This window comes from Phocoena phocoena, chromosome 1 (assembly GCF_963924675.1).
Source record: "Phocoena phocoena chromosome 1, mPhoPho1.1, whole genome shotgun sequence".
In the NCBI taxonomy this organism is placed as follows: Eukaryota; Metazoa; Chordata; class Mammalia; order Artiodactyla; family Phocoenidae; genus Phocoena; species Phocoena phocoena.
The window spans coordinates 169,557,416-169,576,951 of record NC_089219.1 but is presented as its reverse complement, the minus strand read 5'-3'; the positions used below and the strand labels follow the sequence as shown (position 1 = coordinate 169,576,951).

Sequence of the window (19,536 nt, the reverse complement as noted above, 5' to 3'; positions counted from 1 at the left end):
TATTAGTTCCTCCTATTTATTACATTAAAGCTCTAAATTTCTCACTAATTACTGCCTTAGCTAATTCCCACTAGTTTTCTCTTTTGTATTTTTAGTATTATTTATATTGAAATATTTTCTAATCTCTCTTACATTCCCATCATTATTCCTGTGTAACAAACCACCCCAAACAACTTTTATTATGGTGAAACATCTATGGGTTAGAAATTCAGAAAGGGCACGGCACTAATGTCTTGATTCTGTTCTATGATAATTGGGGCCTCTGCTGGGAAAACTTGAAGGCTGGGGATGACTGGGCAACTGCTAGGGACTGGAATCATCTGAAGGTTCACTCATATCTGGCACTTAATACTAGATATTAGCTGGGACCTTCCTTTGGTCTTGTTACTGTGACACCTGCATGAGTTCTCATTATCTGGTGTCTTGGGCTTCCTGGCAGAGTGGAGGCTGAGTTCCAAGAACAAATGCCCTAAGGAGAACCAGAAAGGAGCTGTATTGCCTTTTAAGACATAGTCTTAGAAGTTAGATAGTGCTGTTTCCTCAAGAAGAGCATGTGGGATGAAAGATATTGTTCTGGCCAGATATGGAAAACAGAGTTCTGCAAGCTTCTTTAACCCGTAAGTTATTTAGAAATATGTTGTTAATTTCCAAATATTTAGGGCTATTCTCAATCTCTTATTGCTGTTGACTTCTGATTTCATTCTACTGCTGCCAATATTCTGTACAGTTTCAGTCTTTTGATACTCTTTGGCACTTGTATTATGGTCTTGCATAAGGTCTTCTTGGTGACTGTTATTCTGTGCCTTTGTGTATAGGGTTCTATAAATGTCAGTGGCTTAAGGTGGCTATAGTATTACTCAAATTTTATAGTTTCTTAGTGATTCTAAGTCATTATGTTAGTAACGAATGGGTATTAACACCTCCAACTATGATTGTAGGTTGGTCTATTTCTCCCTTTAGTCCTGTCAGTTTTCTCTTCATGGTTTTTAAGCTATATTATGTACATTCCCAGGTAGGATTATTGTCTTCCTCATTAATAGCTACTTGTATATTTTAATGTTTGTTTTTATCTCTGGTAATTCCTCAAAGTGTACTTTGTTTAATAATAATATAGTATATATCAGCTTTTATCTTTACTGTTCATATAGCGTATATTTTTCATCTTTTTACTTTTAACACCTATATCATTATATTTAAGGTAGGTTTCTTACAGATAACATATATTTGGGCTTTGTTTTTTCTTTAACGAATCTGTCAGTTTCTCTTTTAAGTGATTTGTTTAGACCATTTGCATTTACTGTAACTATTGATATGTTTAGATTTATTGCTTTTTGTCACTCTTTTTTCCTTTTCCATCTTTTTTGGATTTAAGAAAATTAATACTCTATTTTCATTTATTCCTTTTTTTCCTGATTGTTCTAGGGATTATAAGATACATATCACACCTTTCACCTGTTTACTTTTTACCACTTTACACAAGATGTTGAAGCCTTACAACCATATAGTTTCCTTTATCCTCCCCACCTTTATGTTATGTTTGTTGTATATGTTTTATCAATGTACATTGAAAACTCTGTCAAACAAAGTTATAATTTTTGCTTTCAAACATCATACATGTTTTAAAGAACTTAAGAAGAGAACAATAGTCTATTATGGTTACCCAGTTGTGGCCTATTACAACATATCAGTATGTTTTGATTAAATTGTGAATTGCCACTTTGGCTATAAGGTATTCCTTTTCTCAACTCTATTTAATAGATGTTTTTAACCAGCTGAGTGAGGGGCATATTAAGTAAAAATCAGCATTTAGTTGCTATGTTGATTTAAATGGAAAATATTGCTTCATTGTTTTATTATGTTAATTTAGACTATATTTAATTGAAGTGCTCAATAAAGATTTTTATTTTGTGACATACTTTAGCTGTATTTGTAATTAGAGGTTTTCTTGGTTTGGGTTTACTAGTAGAATTTCCATTTAAAAATTAACAGTAATTTTTAACGGGCCATCAGTAATTTATATGATGATATAGTTTCTCGGTGTTTTGAAAAATTCTAAAAGCAATAAGATTCAGTCTGTAGTGCCTCTACTTTTAGATTCACTGTTTTTTCACGTGAAGCGCATGTTTATATTTTTCACTAAACATATATTCTGAAACAGGGTTAGGCACTCTTGATTTAGGTTTAGTAATGGGTTCATCTTTACTCCATCACTTAGGATTCATACCTGAAGCATGATATTAGGAGATCTCTCTCCTGATAACAGTGGATCTGTGCTATAAGTACACTCCACTGGCAAGGAACCCTCATTAAAAAATGCTATTTTGAAGAAATAGTATACTTCTTTGGTAAGTATTTTAAATGGTACATTTAAATATCTATTAGTATGTAAAAGCTTATTTTCTTAGAAACATGTTCTTTTTAAAAAAAAACCAACAAAAGAAAATTTTGACCTTTTTCTGGAAATCACAGAATGGATATTACAAGAATTAAAGTCAAAAGATATTCTGAGCAAAATAAAATAATTTTAGGTATTCTGCTGACAAAAATTATTCCCAAATCACAAATGATTATTGGCATTCATCGTTCAACAAATACTTGTTCTTGGCACTGGGGGTATCACTGTGGAAAAGAGCATTACAAGGAGAGGGAATGTCAGGTGCTAAGTCCCTGGATCAGTAATGAGGTGGTCCTGAAGAAAAATGAGGGAAATGTGACTGGAATCTAGTGAATGTTGGGGGAAGAGCAGTGAAATGAGCACAGAGAGGAAGCCTGGAAGCCGATGATGTTATCTGGAAGGTTATGAATGACGTTTCGATTTTATGACTTACAGGGAACAAAATTTGGTGTCAAGCTGAAATGTCAACTCTTTATTTTTTTAGACCTTGGACATTCATTCCCGCTTAATATTTTACCAGTGTATAATGGTTTGATTGATTGATTGATTGAGGAGCCACACGGATGTTCTTTGCCAAACATATTTATTTATGGTGGTAATGTCTGAGCTGTTTTATACCAGCTAATAAAGTGGTTTATTTGAGGAAGAAGGTGAATGAGTGTAATATATGTGCCAGTTTGTTTACCTGCTTTAAAAGACAATCTTACTTTCATGCTTTATTGAAAGGTTTTTCTAACATCTTAGGAGAATTATGCATTCTTGATGGTTTTATTAACAAAAAAAGTTCAAAATTATTCTTTGTCTCATCACATTTTTCCTATTATCTCCTTTGAACAGAATTAATTTTCTTAGAGAACTGAGAGAACAAAAGGCTACTATATTAGTAAAACTTATATTCTATGGAGCATCTATCTCTAATTAAGTAAGGTACTGTCAAAGACAAAAAGTTAAGTGAATGTCATTTTTTTTCTATTAATGGCTGAGTTCCCAGAATGATTCATATTTTAGCCTATGATATCATCCTTATTTAAGTGCTTCGACAGGCAAATAAACCCTTAGAGAAACAGAAGAAAATGAAAAGGGAAGTAGAAACAAGTCAAAAAAGTACCAGTCTAATTCAGGCTTTAGTATGAGTGTTGTATATTGTTTTCATTCAGAAGATCACTGTGATTTAAGTGACAATTTCAATAGTTTGAGAATTCTTTTTCTCTAACAGTGACATAAGTGCTATGTGGAAAGCACCTGCTTTCATTTTCAGAGTACTTTAAGAAAGTTAATCCTGAGAAGGGATTCTGGGAGGTGGGAGGATAGAATGCTTTCTGTCTTCTCTCCCCTTCTGATTCCAATTTATCTACCTCTCTTGAGCCAAGCAGCTTCTGAAGTCAGAAGGCCTACAGGAATGAGGGAGAATTTAGGCTCTGTGGGGGTCCCCATAGAGAGCTGGCGCAGGATTTTATCTTTGCTTCACCCAGTGTACCCACTTAGAGCCTGTGGAACGAGGCAGGAGAAGCCTTAGGTAAGGCCCAGAATGTGGCCGATCCTGGGAAGAGCACAGTCTGCAGAAATCTTCCCAGATTCATGTCTTAAAATGTTAATCCCCAGGCAATAATGCAATACTAGTTAATTCCCACAAGGACTTTTTTTTTTTTTTTTTTTTTTTGGTTGTGTTGGGTCTTCGTTGCTGTGCACAGGCTTTCTCTAATTGTGGCGAGCGGGGGCTACTCTTCATTGCAGTGGCTTCTCTTGTTGCAGAGCACGGGCTCTAGGCCTGCGGGCTTCAGTAGTTGTGGCTCGTGGCCTCTAGGGTGCAGGCTCAGTAGTTGTAGCACACGGGCTTAGTTGCTCCACGGCATGTGGGATCTTCCCGGACCAGGGATCGAACCCGTGTCCCCTGCATTGGCAGGCAGATTCTTAACCGCTGCGCCACCAGGGAAGTCCTGAAATCCCACAAGGACTTTTAAGGGGAATTATTTAAGAATTTACTAAATATTTGATTAATTTCTTAGAGAGATAAAGAAGATTAGATATCTGAGAATAGGCAGGACAAGTCTGGAAGACATGTGGTAATGATGGTAGGGAGAGGTGGCCCACCTGACTCCACCTCAGAACATATTCTAAAACCACTGTAGATACAGTCGACATGATCCTAACACAGGAGTAGATAAACAGATCAGTGGAACAAAATAGAGCCTTTCCCAACCAGAATTTTCCACCTGAATCACAGAACACACAAAATGACTTGTCATTTTCTTGAGTTTTGCCTAGGATAGAACAGAACTAGTACCAATCTAGATGCTTTGGAGAGAAGCCCATTCATTATAGACAGTAAATGTTATTAGGTATTAGGGTTTAATTCTCTTATTTACCTAGGTTGACACAGACTAGATAATTCAGAACTATAATATGGCAAAGGTAGAATTTCACCTTTATGAGAAAAGTTTTTGGTTTTTTTGTAGTAGTGCAGGCACAACTGGCTAAACATTTGGGAGAAAATGAATTTGAACCCTTAGGTCACTTCACGTATGAAGTAAATTCCAGAAAAATTCAAAACTTAAATGTAAGAATGAAAACAAAAATCTTAGAAGGGGGCTTCCCTGGTGGCGCAGTGGTTGAGAGTCCGCCTGCCGATGCAGGGGACACGGGTTTGTGCCCCGGTCCCGGGAGATCCCACATGCCGCGGAGCGGCTGGTCCCGTGAGCCATGGCTGCTGAGCCTGCGCGCCCAGAGCCTGTGCTCCGCAACGGGAGAGGCCCCAACAGTGAGAGGCCCGCATACCGCTAAAAAAAAAAAAAAAACTTAGAAGAAAATCTTGGATTCTATATGTAAAAATGTGTGGACTGAGAATACCTTAAATAAATCAGAAGACCCAGAAATTTAGTTTAATACAAAAAAAATGGACAGATTATATCAATTGTAAAAGTCTTTTATTTGGCTTTTTAAAAAAAAGATACTTTAAATACATTACGTCAATATACAGAAATTGATTTGAAAAAAATACTTGAAATACAAATGAAAAATATTTATGGCAATAATACACAGATGCGGTTCTAAACTAATAAAAAAAATCAAAACCCCAATAGAATAAAATAGCCAACGTTATGAATAAGTAATTCCTTTATGTGGAGTTCTGGAAAGGCAGCACTAATCTATAGTGATAGAAATCAGTCAGCGGTTTCCTGGGAAGTGAACGGGACTTGCTTGTAAGTGGGCATGATGGAATTTTCTGAAGTAAAGTAAATGTTCTGTATCATAATGGAAATACATTGTCAAAGGTCTTTGAACTTTGTATTTAAAATGTGTGCATTTATATATGTAAACTATACCTCAGTAAAGTTGATTTTAAAACCATAGTTGATACCCTTCAATGGTAGTATTTTAAAGTATGTTAGTACCTGTTGTAATTAGGGTAGGGCTGTTGGGCAAAAGGATGTTCTCAGACCTTTCTTGTAGAAAGGTGAATTTTTATAGCCTTTGTGGAAGCAACTTTGAAACATCTATTAAGGTAAAAATCATACCTCTCCATCCTGTGGTCCTATTTCACAGAGTCTGTTCCATAGGAATAAAAGTCCCAGTATGTAAAAACATGTACGTGAATATGTTTGATGCAGAATTGTTCTTAGTGGCTAAATCCTGGGTACCAAATAAATGCCCATTAGTAGGTGAAGGGCAGATTAAATTGTGGAACATCTTTATTATATTATATAGCTATTTAAAAGGATGGGTAAGAGCTATATCAGATGAAAGGATTTCCATGAGGTATTGTTAAAGGACAAAAGTATGACACACATAAGAAAACCAAATAGGCTTATTTCATTTTTGAAAAGCAAATGCTCTAAAAACTATAATGTAAAGAAACATGTTTTAATGTATGTGCAAAGAAAAACATTCCAGATCATTAACATAGTTTACCTAATGTGAAGGGCAGGATGTACAATGGGGTGGGAGAGGAGAGGAGGAATGGAGAGTTGAGCAAAAAAATAAAAAGGACTTAATTGGAAGACATCAAAACAATACACACACAGACAAAATAGCCTGTATTTGCAAGATTTCATGCATGTGCATAAACTAGGAGAAAATGTTAGGGTTTTATGTACTGACTTACAGAGATATTTGTAATATACATTCAAACTTTAGAAAGTATGTTACCAAGTTTATAACACGATTATATTTTAGTAAATACGAGGTTCTCTGAAGATGAGTTCTTGTTAAATCTGAGTCAGAGCAACTGCCTTGTTTCCAGATTTCTTTCACTTTCTCTGAGAAAGTTTCCAAAATATTTCTCTTGACTCTTAGGCTCCTTAAGTGGATATCCGTTTATTTTAGAGTGTTAAGACCAATACAGAACAACAGTTGTGTAGTTCTCCTATTCCCTTCAGCGCCACCCTTTGGTCCTAACAGTTGGATGTTTCTGATGGTCAGATCTGCACAGACTGCAGAGTCCTTTTGCTACAGTGGTTGAGAGAATGAGAATTGAATAGTTCTACCTCCTTGGGTTTGCCAGGATTCCACTTGGTTTTTCACTAGAGAAAATGCAAAGAAGCACATTCAGATCTCAGCTGGTGTCTTTCAGCCCTCCACTTTTTTGTTCTGGCTGTACATTTTATGCTTTTATTTCACTGACTCTGGAGGGTGAGTATATGTAGCTAAATTTGAGATGGGGCAAAGTAGTAGAGGTGTTGGTCTAGGAGAAACCCTGCATCTGTGGTCATCACTGGTTTAGATTTCTTTCAAATTATAATGTATACTTTTGTCACTGTTTGTGTTTTCTGTGGTCTTCTTCCTTATAACATAAAACTTTTTCACGGTCACATGAGGAGAAAGCAAGATTTGCTAAGTGAAAAGCTGTATCTTTTATTAAACTTTCCTATTCCTCATCTTTGGAAAACTATTGTTCTCCATGTGTGTCTTATATATCCCCATAAACGTCTGTGTGTTTGCTACAGGAAGCTTTAAGAGTGTTTTCATTCCCTTCATTTACCTTTACCAACATAAGACTTGATACAGGACCCCTTGACCCCATTATAATTGATTAAAACAGAATATTTGGAATACCTTGGGATACACACAAACGTGTGCATACACACATGTATACTTAAAATAACAGAGCATCCAGAGCAAGATTCACTAATACTGTAACCACCCCATCTCATACTTAAATGTAAAGCGTCTTATAATATCAGTCTTGTTCAACAAGACACCCAGTTCAGGGCATCTTATCACATAAAATGTTTTTAAGTCCAACAAGGCACCCAATTTGAGATCCAAATGATGCAAACAGTGTGGAATATCTGTATGATGAGCACTTCCAAAGATTATCTGTATCCCATTAAACTCATTTCAAGGTTCCTGAGAAGATTTAAAAATAAAATAGCTCCAACTCTTGATTAACAAAACAAAACAAAACAAAAATACCTAAGACTCCTATTCTAAGGATAATCTACCTGGGTATGATCAAGAAACCTTTAAATTACTAACGTAGCCTTCATGCTTATGTGCTACAAACTAACCACCTTTTGAAAAGCATTTTGGTAAATCATATTTTCTACTCTTGAGGCATTGACTTTTTGCATGGCCAGACATTATTTATTTAGCTGTAAATAGTTAAATAATCATTTAAATTGAGTGGAAAAAATAACATGCACACGCAATAAATAATTACCCTTTTTTCATGGGGATTTTCTGGAGAATTTATGAAACTTAAAAGATGGAGAGAAACTAAGATGATGAACTGGCATTAATAAATGTTAATAGAACCAAGGTAAGTATAGGAGAGTTAAGGCAATCAGCATGGGAATATTTTTAATGTGAATTACTTTTAAAACTTGGAGGAAATTGTAATTATTCAAAACACTAATTTTTTAGAAATTAAAACATCTGTTTTAATTTTTTCTTTTTCTTTTTTTGGTTTTAAACAGGCCATATACTCCTTTGAAAGGAGGATTCTCCAATGTATGGTTTGACAGATTTCAAATATCTAATGACTGCCCAGAACACCTTGAATCAATTGATGTAATGTGTCAGGTGCTTACAGATTTGATTGATGGTGAAGTAAGAAGTGGTATCAAGAAGAACAGAATATTAGTAGGTAAGATCTTTAGGTGTTGAGAATTTAAATATTTTTTTCACTTTTGTGTAATTCTATACATTGAATTTTACTTGGAACATTATTTGGAAGCACTTTGTGTATCATTTGACCTATTCACAGTTTCAGATAAACTTTACATATTAAGAATTTTAAGGGTAATAGAATTATAAGCAAAAACTCATAAAACTTTAAATGATTTTCTTTTTAATAATAACATACTTTAAGACTCCCATGGCGGTTAAAATTTTCTTTCTACTTTAATTTTCAATTAAGAGATTATTCATTCCAGTTTTTAAAACATTTTATTTTAATTGGCTTAAGTTTTATATGTTTAAACTACTATCGCCATAATTAAGATAAATTCGAGTACATAGTCAAAATAAAACAGCAAACTCATGAAAAGTAAATTCTTCAGAGTTAATACTGTAGGAATAAGGTATTCATAAACTTCTGTTAAACATGTCTTTAGCAATCTCTCTTCCCAAGGGGATAGAGCATGCCTTTATATAAGCTTTATTCTACTTACACCCCTTTCCTTTTCTGCAATCATAAAATACATAAACCATTTTATAATACATACAAAAATAAGATAAACTGTATAGAATGTGAATGATACAGGATGGATTTTTGTTAAAGAGTTATTTCCAAATAACTACTTAATTTATAATGAGTTGTATTTAATGTTGAAATTATAAAGCAAATTAAGTATCTTCATCATGTTCTAAATAACATTAAAATGTACATTGAAATCCTGTGTAGACAGGATTTGGGCAAATTAATAAACTTCCTTTGTGTTTATTGAAGTACTAAACTATTCATTGAGTTGAGAAGCAATATGATATACTGGATGGAATACATTTTTCTGTCTTGGCTTCAGCATTCACTTTTGTTAGTTAAAAGCAGTGCGCCCTCCAGTGCAGTAACATCACCTTTCTGGGCCTCTGTTTCCTCATCAGTGTTTAACTCTATATTTCTATGTTTCTGTGTTTAACATCTGTGTCATAGAGATAAATACAGAACGTTATGGGAGTACTGGGAAGAGCATAGTGAAGGAGCACCAATTCAGTCTAGGGCATCATGAAACAGTTACAAGATAGAATTCAAAATATGTGAATGTGTAACAGATTCTGTCATTCAATGATTTAGCAAATATTTTCTAAGTTTCTAAATACTGTGTGTCTGGCAGTAAGTTAGATGCTCAAAGAGACACACCGATAAATAGAACAGGAATGCCACAGTTGCTTACAACCTAGAAGAGCCCATGAGGTACTTAAAATGGTAACTGTAAGGCCAGCCAGCCTTGATGATTGCCCTAAAGCAATATAACTGACAGCTCTTCAAAGGGAATGATCATCTGTATGTATTTTTATTTCTCAGGACCCATCGCAATGCCTAGCACAGAGCTAAACATTTATAATGAGCAGCATGACCTGATCTGTAAATTGATGACTTAAGTAGTTAAGTATCACAGGAATTCAGATGAAAAGAGGTAATAAGTATTTGGGGCTATTAGAGAACAATTTAATAGGAAAGTATCAGAGGCATTTGAGATTTTGAGATGTGCAAATAAATAAAATTTTAACTATTATAGTGTAGAGGTCTAAACATAGAGAGTAATATGAATGGTAAATAGAAGTAAAAAAAAAAAATAGTGCTTGTTTTTATCTGTCTGGATGTTAGATTGCTTTAGCAGAAAGTTTGTTGTCTGACTGGAAAATGCCTATTGATCTGATAGCTGGACTAACAACCTGAAGAGTATAATGGTGTAGTGACCAAAATGGGTCGAATCTAAAGTCCACTACTGCCTAGCTGGTTCATCACTTAATTGCCCACACTGAATTTCTGCTACCTCATCTGCAAAGTGGGAATAATAATACTATAAAAATACTATTTTACTGGGATATGATGTTTGTAAAACAGTTGGCTCATTTTACACTCTCAATAAATACTTTCTGGTTCCCCTTTTATCCTTTATTCTGTAGGTAATTGAGGAGAGATGATTAAAGTATGTCTTTGAGTCATATAGTTAGAACTGTGCTTTAGGAAAATTAATCTGGCAGAAGGGGTAAGTGAAGAGATAACAATTTGGGTATGGGAAAACCAGTTACTGAATTTATGATTATAGGGTAATGAGATCCTGAAGTCACGTAATGACAGTGGGAAAACAAAATATTATTACTGTAAGAAATTGCTTTAAATTAAAATTATAAAATCTTCATACATAAAAACGTAGAAAATATACAAATCGTACTTCTAATGTATATGTGTTAAAGAACGTATCACGTTGAATTGTAATTGCTTGTCTCTTGCCCCATCCCTCCTCCTTGCCCTTCCCTGTATCCATCAGTTACTTCATCTTATTCATCTTTGAAAAGAGGTTATGGATTGTTGTAAGGTCGGAGAGCTGATAAGAATTTTGAATCTGGGTTTACTTCATTTCAAAGCCCATGGTTCTTCCATTTAACTGAACGTTTGTAAAATTCTTAATACATCTTGTCAAATTCCTTTTGTGAAAAAACTGTACCAGTTGATACTTCTCCCACCTATATTTAGAATGTCCATCTTATTATACCTCACTGAATAATATTGTCTTGAAAAATATTTGCTAAAAATAAGTAAACAAAAGTGGTAATTAATATGCACTTAATTTGTTATTTTGCTTTTAATTCTGTTTATGTTTTGACACAAGAAAGCTATTTTTACTTGTCTGTTTTTTTCCAAATAATTTCTCAGTTTAAAAAGGTATTTCTCATACCGTATGCTAACACATATATATGGAATTTAAGGGAAAAAAATGTCATGAAGAACCTAGGGGTAAGACAGGAATAAAGACGCAGACCTACTGGAGAACGCACTTGAGGATATGGGGAGGGGGAAGGGTGAGTTTTGACAGGGCGAGAGAGAGTCATGGACATATACACACTAACAAACGTAGTAAGGTAGATAGCTGGGGGGAAGCAGCCACAAGGCACAGGGATATTAGCTCGGTGCTTTGTGACAGCCTGGAAGGGTGGGATGGGGAGAGTGGGAGGGAGGGAGACGCAAGAGGGAAGACATATGGGAACATATGTATATGTATAGCTGATTCACTTTGTTATAAAGCAGAAACTAACACACCATTGTAAAGCAATTATACCCCAATAAAGATGTTTAAAAATAAATAAATAAATAAAAAATAAATAAAAAGGTATTTCTCTAGAACTTGAATAAATATTCAAATAGGTGTTCTACTGGCTTTTCTATAATTTTTTAAATATTTAATTATTTGATTCATCTGGAATTTTTTTTAGTTTCTTTCTACCATATCATGGAAGGTTTTAATTATTTTCTGAAGTACCAAGAGAACCTTGTTAAAAGATGATCTTATTTATAAAGGAATCAGTAATGTAGTCGATGTTTTATCAAAGCTCCACTGAATTTTTAACAAAATTTCATTTTGGAAGGGTTATAAACTATATTATAAAATTTGAAATTTATTACAAAGTGCATATAATAGGATATTTGTATACACTTATGAATATAAAAATTGGGAAAGAAAAAAATGCTTTTTTAGAATTTGTGAGATGAGCTTATGAATTCCTATAAAGCCTCTTTCCTAGCTTGAGATATGAAAGAGACGACAGAAGTGCAGATCCAAGGTTGTTGGTCCTTGTTACTTTACTTTTAGTTATTTAAGCAGTCAATGAAAATAAATCTTCACTTACATTTCTGTAGAGTTAAACAAGTGTGCCAAAATACACGTGATTCTTGACCTTCTTTTATTATGACAAGACGTTACTTATACTACCTCCTTTTTCTTTACATGGATTAGCTATTGATGCATAGAGGAAATAGCATTCTAGTCCTATAGGGATTTTCTCTTGTAGTTGTTTTTTATTTTTTTGTCTTATTGATCTAACTGAACTTCTCACTTATTTGAAAACATGGCACATGAAGCAAAATATCATTATGTATTCAAATATTTGTACATGCATTTCTTGAGTTGTGAATATCATAATTGCAAATGCATGAGTGCAACTGACAGCAGTATAACATGGTTAAGAACTTGGGCTCTGGACTCAGACTGCAGGTTTCTAATCCTAGATTCACTATTTTGTAGGTATATGAGTTTCCTTAACCTCTGTGTGTGGATGATAATAATAGTACTTATCTTACAGAGGTGTGATGATTCAGTTAGTCAATTCATGTGAAACACTTAGAAATATGCCTGGCAGGTAATGTTGAAGAAATTTTCTTGCTGTTATTAAACACTCTCTATACCACCTTCCCCATGGTCTCTCCAGACAACAGAAAGGCCGTACTGGACCAGTGCTGCCTGTGGAGACTCAGGGAGCTCATTGTTCCTTCCCTACCAGCTGTTTTCTTTCCTCAGTAGTATACGTGCTGTACTTCCCTCTTTCTTTTTCATTGCTCATAGATTCTTTAAACAGAAGTTACTGCTTTATATTTTTCTACTGGTTTAATCCTTTTGTCAAGTGTCTATTATAGAACATTTTAAATTAAGTAAGATTTAAATGGTATTTATAACATTTTAATGAAGGAGGGATCCAGTGGGACGTCAAAGCAAAGTGCATTTGAGATGCTAGAGACACATATACAAACAACATAGGTTACTTTAAAAAATTAATTATAAGAGGAAAAACTAGAAAAATTAGAAGATTAGAAAGGAAAGGGACTTCTCTGGTGGAGCAGTGGTTAAGAATCTGCCTGCCAGTGCAGGGAACACGGGTTCGAGCCCTGGTCTGGGAAGATCCCACATGCCGCGGAGCAACTAAGCCCGTGTGCCACAACTACTGAGCCTGTGCTCTAGAGCCCACGAGCCACAACTACTGAGCCCGCATGCCACAACTACCCACACACCTAGAGCCCGTGCTCTGCAACAAGAGAAGCCACCACAATGAGAAGCCCGCGCACCGCAACGAAGAGTAGCCCCCGCTCGCCACAACTAGAGAAAGCCCGCAGGCAGCAGTGAAGACGCAATACAGCCAAACATAAATAATTTTTTTTAAAAAAAGGACAAAATAGAGATAGTAGTACAAAATTGTTACCCTTGTTGATTTTGTTTAATATGTGATAAAATTTCAGATTTAATATCACACATTGTGTCCTCATGGAACTCTTTTCTCTGAGATTGTAATTTTAACCAATATAGCTTTGTAAACAAAACTATTCTCTATATTTGCGTAGGTGGCAGCCTATTCTTTTTCTGTGATTTTATTTTGATTAGTGATATTTTATTATATTAAACTTAGTTTAAAAACAATGTTTTTATAGAGTATGATATACCACCTTTTCTAGGTAGTTTACACAGCTTAGTCAGGTCAAAAATGAAACTTCTCATACTCAATTTAATTTCCAAATTGTTAATAAAACTTAAGTGCTGGAGTACCAAAAACTATCAAAAGCTTTACAGTATAATGAGGGAGATAACAGAAGTAAAGTGTTCTAAAGAACAAGTCGATTTTGGGGGGAGCTAGGAACTGCTTCTTAGAAGAGATCATCTCCAATTGAGTTTTAAAGAATGAGTGAGAATATGACTGGTAAACAAATAGGGAAACACATTCATGAAAGAAAACAAGGGACACATTAAAATCTCTCAGGGACTACTAGTTTGATATGCGCTTCAACTCCTAGGATTATTGAATTATATACAGAGAATGACATGATCAGATGAGCATTTTAAAAAGATTACACTGACAACACTGTGGAGGCTGGCTAGTCTGAAGTCCGGGGGAATAGGAAGATGGCAAATGCAATAGATCCAGTAGAATGATGAAAGACCAACACGTATAGTGTTTCACGACTTTGGAAACAAAGGATGAGTAAGATTACACTAAAGAACATTGCAGTCAACCGCGAGTTTAGCTAAGAAAAATCCTTTGTTTTCTTGTTTTCAACAATGGAAATATATTTCTTTCTTAATGGAAAGAATAAACTTTGGTTAGAAAGGAGGAACTGGGCAAAAGCTTTAAATGTGTTCCTTGGAGACATTTGTGAATCCTTACTATGCATATTAAGAAGATCAGATATAAGAAAGTTTATTTATTTTTATATAATAATACCACACATGATTCTACAGAGGGTATGGTAAAAATTAGGGGAAACACAGGCAATAAAATAGCGACTTTTAAATTACTTTCTGAATTTGGCAACATAGCTATTGTTAAAACCTGGATTCAGATTCTGTATTCTGAGAAAATTATTAAGAATATAGTTTAACACTATAATGTGTTTAAATTATACACATTTTTTCATATACAGTATCTTTCTTGACCCTTGTAATAGGTGAAGTAGGAAATTATTATTCTCATTTCAGATAAGAAGAAACTAAAGTTCAAAGAGACTGCTGGCTAAAATAGAGTTGGAACTAGAACCCAGATCCTATGCATTGACTTAGGAACTTTGTACCATAATGAGATTCCTTTTTCTAACCACTAGGTGGTGATAATTTGTTGTTAAGAGAAAACTGACATAATTTAGATTTAACTTTGATCTAGGATGTATAGAACCTGACAAATGATAATGACCAGATTATTGGTATAGTTTTTCATGTTCTCTGATAATATTATCAGAATTTTGAAGCAGGGATAATCAAGTGCTTCTGGAATTACACCTGAATAATTTACATGGATGCTCTACATACCCATTATGATGCTCTAAATACCCATCATGAGGAAAGCGGTTAAGGGAGTAATGGTCTGTTAATACAACTGACTATTATGTAACCATTATATACTATATACATACATTTAGAAGGTACTTAGTATACTTAGTATGTGTTCAAGGAGTAAAAAAATAATTATGGAATTTCGTAATTCTGTTTAAAGACATTCAAATCAGTATTACATGAAAGTAAGGTATAAAATTGTACATATAGAGTGAGTTTAACTGTTAAAATGATTTTTTAAAAACATGTCAAAATTATATGTGAGTAGTGAGATTTTGGATAACGCATTTTCTTTATTTTTGTGTGGTGGAAATACTTTACACAGTGGGCATATATTCACATATTAATTTTAAAATAAGATTTAAAATTAAAATGAAGGGGTAGTTGCAGTTACCAAGATGAAACCTAGCTCCACAATTTCCAGGCTGACTTTCCTGACATTATATAAGTTTCTTTTGAAGCTCTTGGAGGGAAAACTGGAGAATGATAGCATCCTTCTACTTTCTCTTAACATATATATATATCTTAAATAATGTACGTTTCTTCAGCAACAACTATCAGAACTTTTAAGGCTTGGGACTGCTGTTTTAATAGCTTTCCATAGAAGATGATAAATATTTTGTTTACCCTGCCAATTTTATATGAGAGAAAATATACAAATATGGTGGGCATAATTTATATATTCCCAAATTTTTGAGACTTTATCACAGTTCATTCTGAAAAATAATTATATATAAAGCGGAAAAATTGTTGCAATTTGGTTGGAGGGTGGATTTTATTCCATTTTTAAAATCCCATTCAATTGACAGTAAACTTGAATTGTAAGTTCCCTGCCTCCCCCCCGCAACCCCCACCCCCGGACTTTGTTTTCAGATAGATTAGCTTAGTTTTCCCAGTACAGTTTTTGTACATTATTACTGTTTTATTTAATTTAAAGAGTTCATAAAAACTAGGTTATTTTTTTAACATGTTTTTTATTCAGCCTATTAATCTTAAATGTATGTTGAAATGTTAACTCTTGACATTTTAATGCTTCACCAGCGACTATAAATATACATCATAACTATTACCTACAATGAGTTTACTCATTGGTATTTACTTATTGAGCAGTATATTTTATATTGCATTTTAAACACTTAGATGAAAATTGAAATAACTAGCCTTTTGTGTTAAATTTTCTTCCATTAGAAAAAAGTACATAAAGTCCCTTTCACACCGGTGTCCGCAACGTTAAAGGTGACTGTATTGTCAAAGATCGCTGGTGAGGAATTGCAGGCTACCTCACGAGATTATAAATGGACAAGGAACTTAGATTGAATCTTAAAATAATGAGTTTTCAACGAGTACATTTTTCTTCATTATAAATTAGGAGAATTGAACATGAGGTTAAATGTCTCAAGGATACCTTTGTTCATAATGGCATTTCATACGTGGGAAAGTGTTTTCTTTCTTAGTTTTGTTGCTGTTCTTGTTGCTGTTCTTGCTGTGAGGCTGGTCCCCCCGAGAGGCTTGGAAATCCCATAAAGTGATTAAGTTACCCTAGTCAATAAAAGCGCATTTAATGTGTAAAAATTTTCTCAGTAGGTGTGCTTTTATAATAATTTTTAAATATGTTTTTGCTCACTGGTCTATTTTTATTCACATTTTATCTTTGTATGATTTTTTAAAAATCTTGATCACATTTAATGATATTAGCCACGTTATGTTTTTATGGAACATTAATTTCGTTTTGCTCCATTTATGAAATTTAAAGCTTTTTTTCTATCATTGGTGCAGCTAAGATTATCTAGAACTTCATTGTCCCGTACGATAACCCCTAACCACATGTATTTAAACTCAAATTTTAACTAGGTAAAATTAAAGTAAATGTTTACTTCCTCAGTCATACTAGTCCCATTTAATATGTTACTTAGGTACATTTGGCAAAAAATATAACTCAAGCTCTTGAATTTCTCCAAAAAATAAAAACTGTGTTCCTACAGCCTTGTTATCTCCAACATATGGATTTCTTTTAAATCATGAGATGTCTTTTAACTCTCAGTCATGCTGGGGAATATCACACCGAGTCTCTAAGCTGAAGCTGGGCCATCCTCTCTGCTATGTCACGGTCAGGTACCTACCTCCATATTCTGTGTTGTGTCGGTTTTCGCCTTTGAACAGAAGGGTCCAGGTATTTTAATCTGCATACCTCTGGTGACTGGTGTCACTCCAGTGACAGTGTTTGGCACATAAAAGAACATAAAAGTTTGTCAAGTGAATATTTTTTCCCCAAACTCTTTTTTAAAAGGACATATGGGTACATATGTTTGAATTATACCATCACAAGTCAGTTTTCAAAATAATATTATAATACGAAGATGTTTTATCTTTCTCACCAAATTTTTGATCATCCTTCCTAATTCAGAGATCACTAAGCATCTATTATATGGCAAACTCTAGAAATATAATCCTCATGGAGCTTGTAGCTTGGCAAGTAAGACAGAAAGGTGCATGTTATTAATTGTAGCTGCAGTGTGAGGACTCCTATAAGTATAAACAAAATGTAAGTAGACACTAGAAGTTTAAATAAATAACACTTGTGCTATGACTCATATTTTGAAATATAATAAATATTTTTACTTGATGACCAAAATTTATTTTTTCAATTCTAGCTCCTTTTATAACAAATTATTTTACCAGTGATGGCATAGATAGAACAGTGTTATTTACTCATAGCAGGTTTTTTTCCATGAGATCTAAAGTAGGCTAAAATTCTCTTTAGCATTGTATCTCTTTTAGGTCTCCAAATATTTATGGAAGATTGGCATAGCTATATCTTGGTCTAAATTATCGTACATATATTCTGCTTTTTCTGATAAGTGAATTTTTGCTTCTTTTAGGAGGATTTTCTATGGGAGGGTGCATGGCAATGCATTTAGCATACAGAAATCATCAAGATGTGGCAGGAGTATTTGCTCTTTCTAGTTTTCTGAATAAGACATCTGCTGTTTACCAGGTAAGTTCCAGATTTAAAAAAAAAAAAAAAAAAGAAAATGAGACATTCACACATTGAAACTAAAACAACATTGATAATTACACAATAGCAATTGATTCACAGAGCATTCCTGGGAATTCAAATTAGTTATATTGATAAATTCCAGCTGGTCATTCATGTTTAGGAAGTGCCTTGTACAGAGATTATTGTTAACTAAAGTATCAAAGAGAAAAGGATAAAAAATATGTGTATGCTATATATGTATCCTGCATACATATTAAAAATATAGATGATTACAACTAGGTTTGCTTATTATGTCATGAACATAATCACACCAGAGAATCAGTTACATGGCTGATACCTATTTTTCAGCAATATCCTGACTTATGAGTATGGCATACTATAGTGCCTCAGCCTCATTACAAGAAGTAGAACCAGTAGGTCTGGAAATGAAAACAAGAATGCTTTTTTTCCCTTGATTGTACCTGAGCTCTGTGTTCCTCCCTCTTTCCACTCCATGTGAAGAGGTTTGTCTTCCCACGACACAAGGTTTCTTCGGGAAATGCTTTGACCACTTTTGAGACAGTCCTCTACAGAGTAAATTCAGATCACGTACAACTGCAGCTCCAGCGGTGCCAGCAACCAGCTAAGCTCCTGGTCCTGGCCCATCAATATATACCTCAGAGAGCTCTACCACTGCCTCTTTTTCCCCTTTAAATATTGACGCTTTGGTTAAATTGGAGTTTTTCTGCCCCCTCTGATTTCTAAGAATAACGTTCTTAAATGAATTTCTTAAACTTCTCCATTTTTATGTTCTCTTCTCTAGGCTCTTCAGAAAAGTGATGGTGTCCTCCCTGAATTATTTCAGTGTCATGGTACCGCAGATGAGTTAGTTCTTCATTCTTGGGGTGAAGAGACAAACTCAGTGTTGAAATCTCTAGGAGTGAGGACAAAGTTTCATAGTTTCCCAGGTGTTTACCATGAGTTAAGCAAAGCTGAGCTAGAAAAACTGAAGTCATGGATTCTTACAAAGCTACCAGACTGAATGAGTCAAGATTGATTTGTTAATATATGAGTAATGTCTTTATGAAAAGTGATTTTTACTGCCAAATTCTAATTTGATAAACAATAATTAAAATATTAAAAAATACCAGCAGTTTACTGACTTCTTAGTTATTGAAATGCTTAGCACCATAGAGAGTAGTATAATCTTATTAATGGGTAACGTTAATTTAGGCAAACATCTGTGTATTATTTGGCAGATACATTTTTATAAATATTTGAAGGCCTTGTAAGTAAGTAAATATTGAAATATTAGAAAGTAATTAAACTAGCTTAAATAAAGGCAATGAGAAACCAGGAAAAGTTTTAACATGATATTATTTTATCTTTGTTATCACTTTGTTTAAATTGCC

General features: G+C 34.1%; 1 protein-coding gene across 1 annotated transcript in view; it reads left to right on the top strand.

The window, feature by feature from the left end:
• LYPLAL1 (lysophospholipase like 1) overlaps nt 1-19,166 on the top strand; it is a 29,695-nt gene extending 10,529 nt beyond the window's left edge. Inside the window, exons 3-5 of the mRNA XM_065890110.1 lie at nt 8,311-8,480; nt 18,027-18,142; nt 18,948-19,166. Of these exons, the coding sequence (XP_065746182.1) occupies nt 8,311-8,480; nt 18,027-18,142; nt 18,948-19,166 (505 nt within the window). The remainder of the gene's footprint in view (nt 1-8,310; nt 8,481-18,026; nt 18,143-18,947) is intronic.
• Nucleotides 19,167-19,536: the final 370 nt, after the last annotated feature.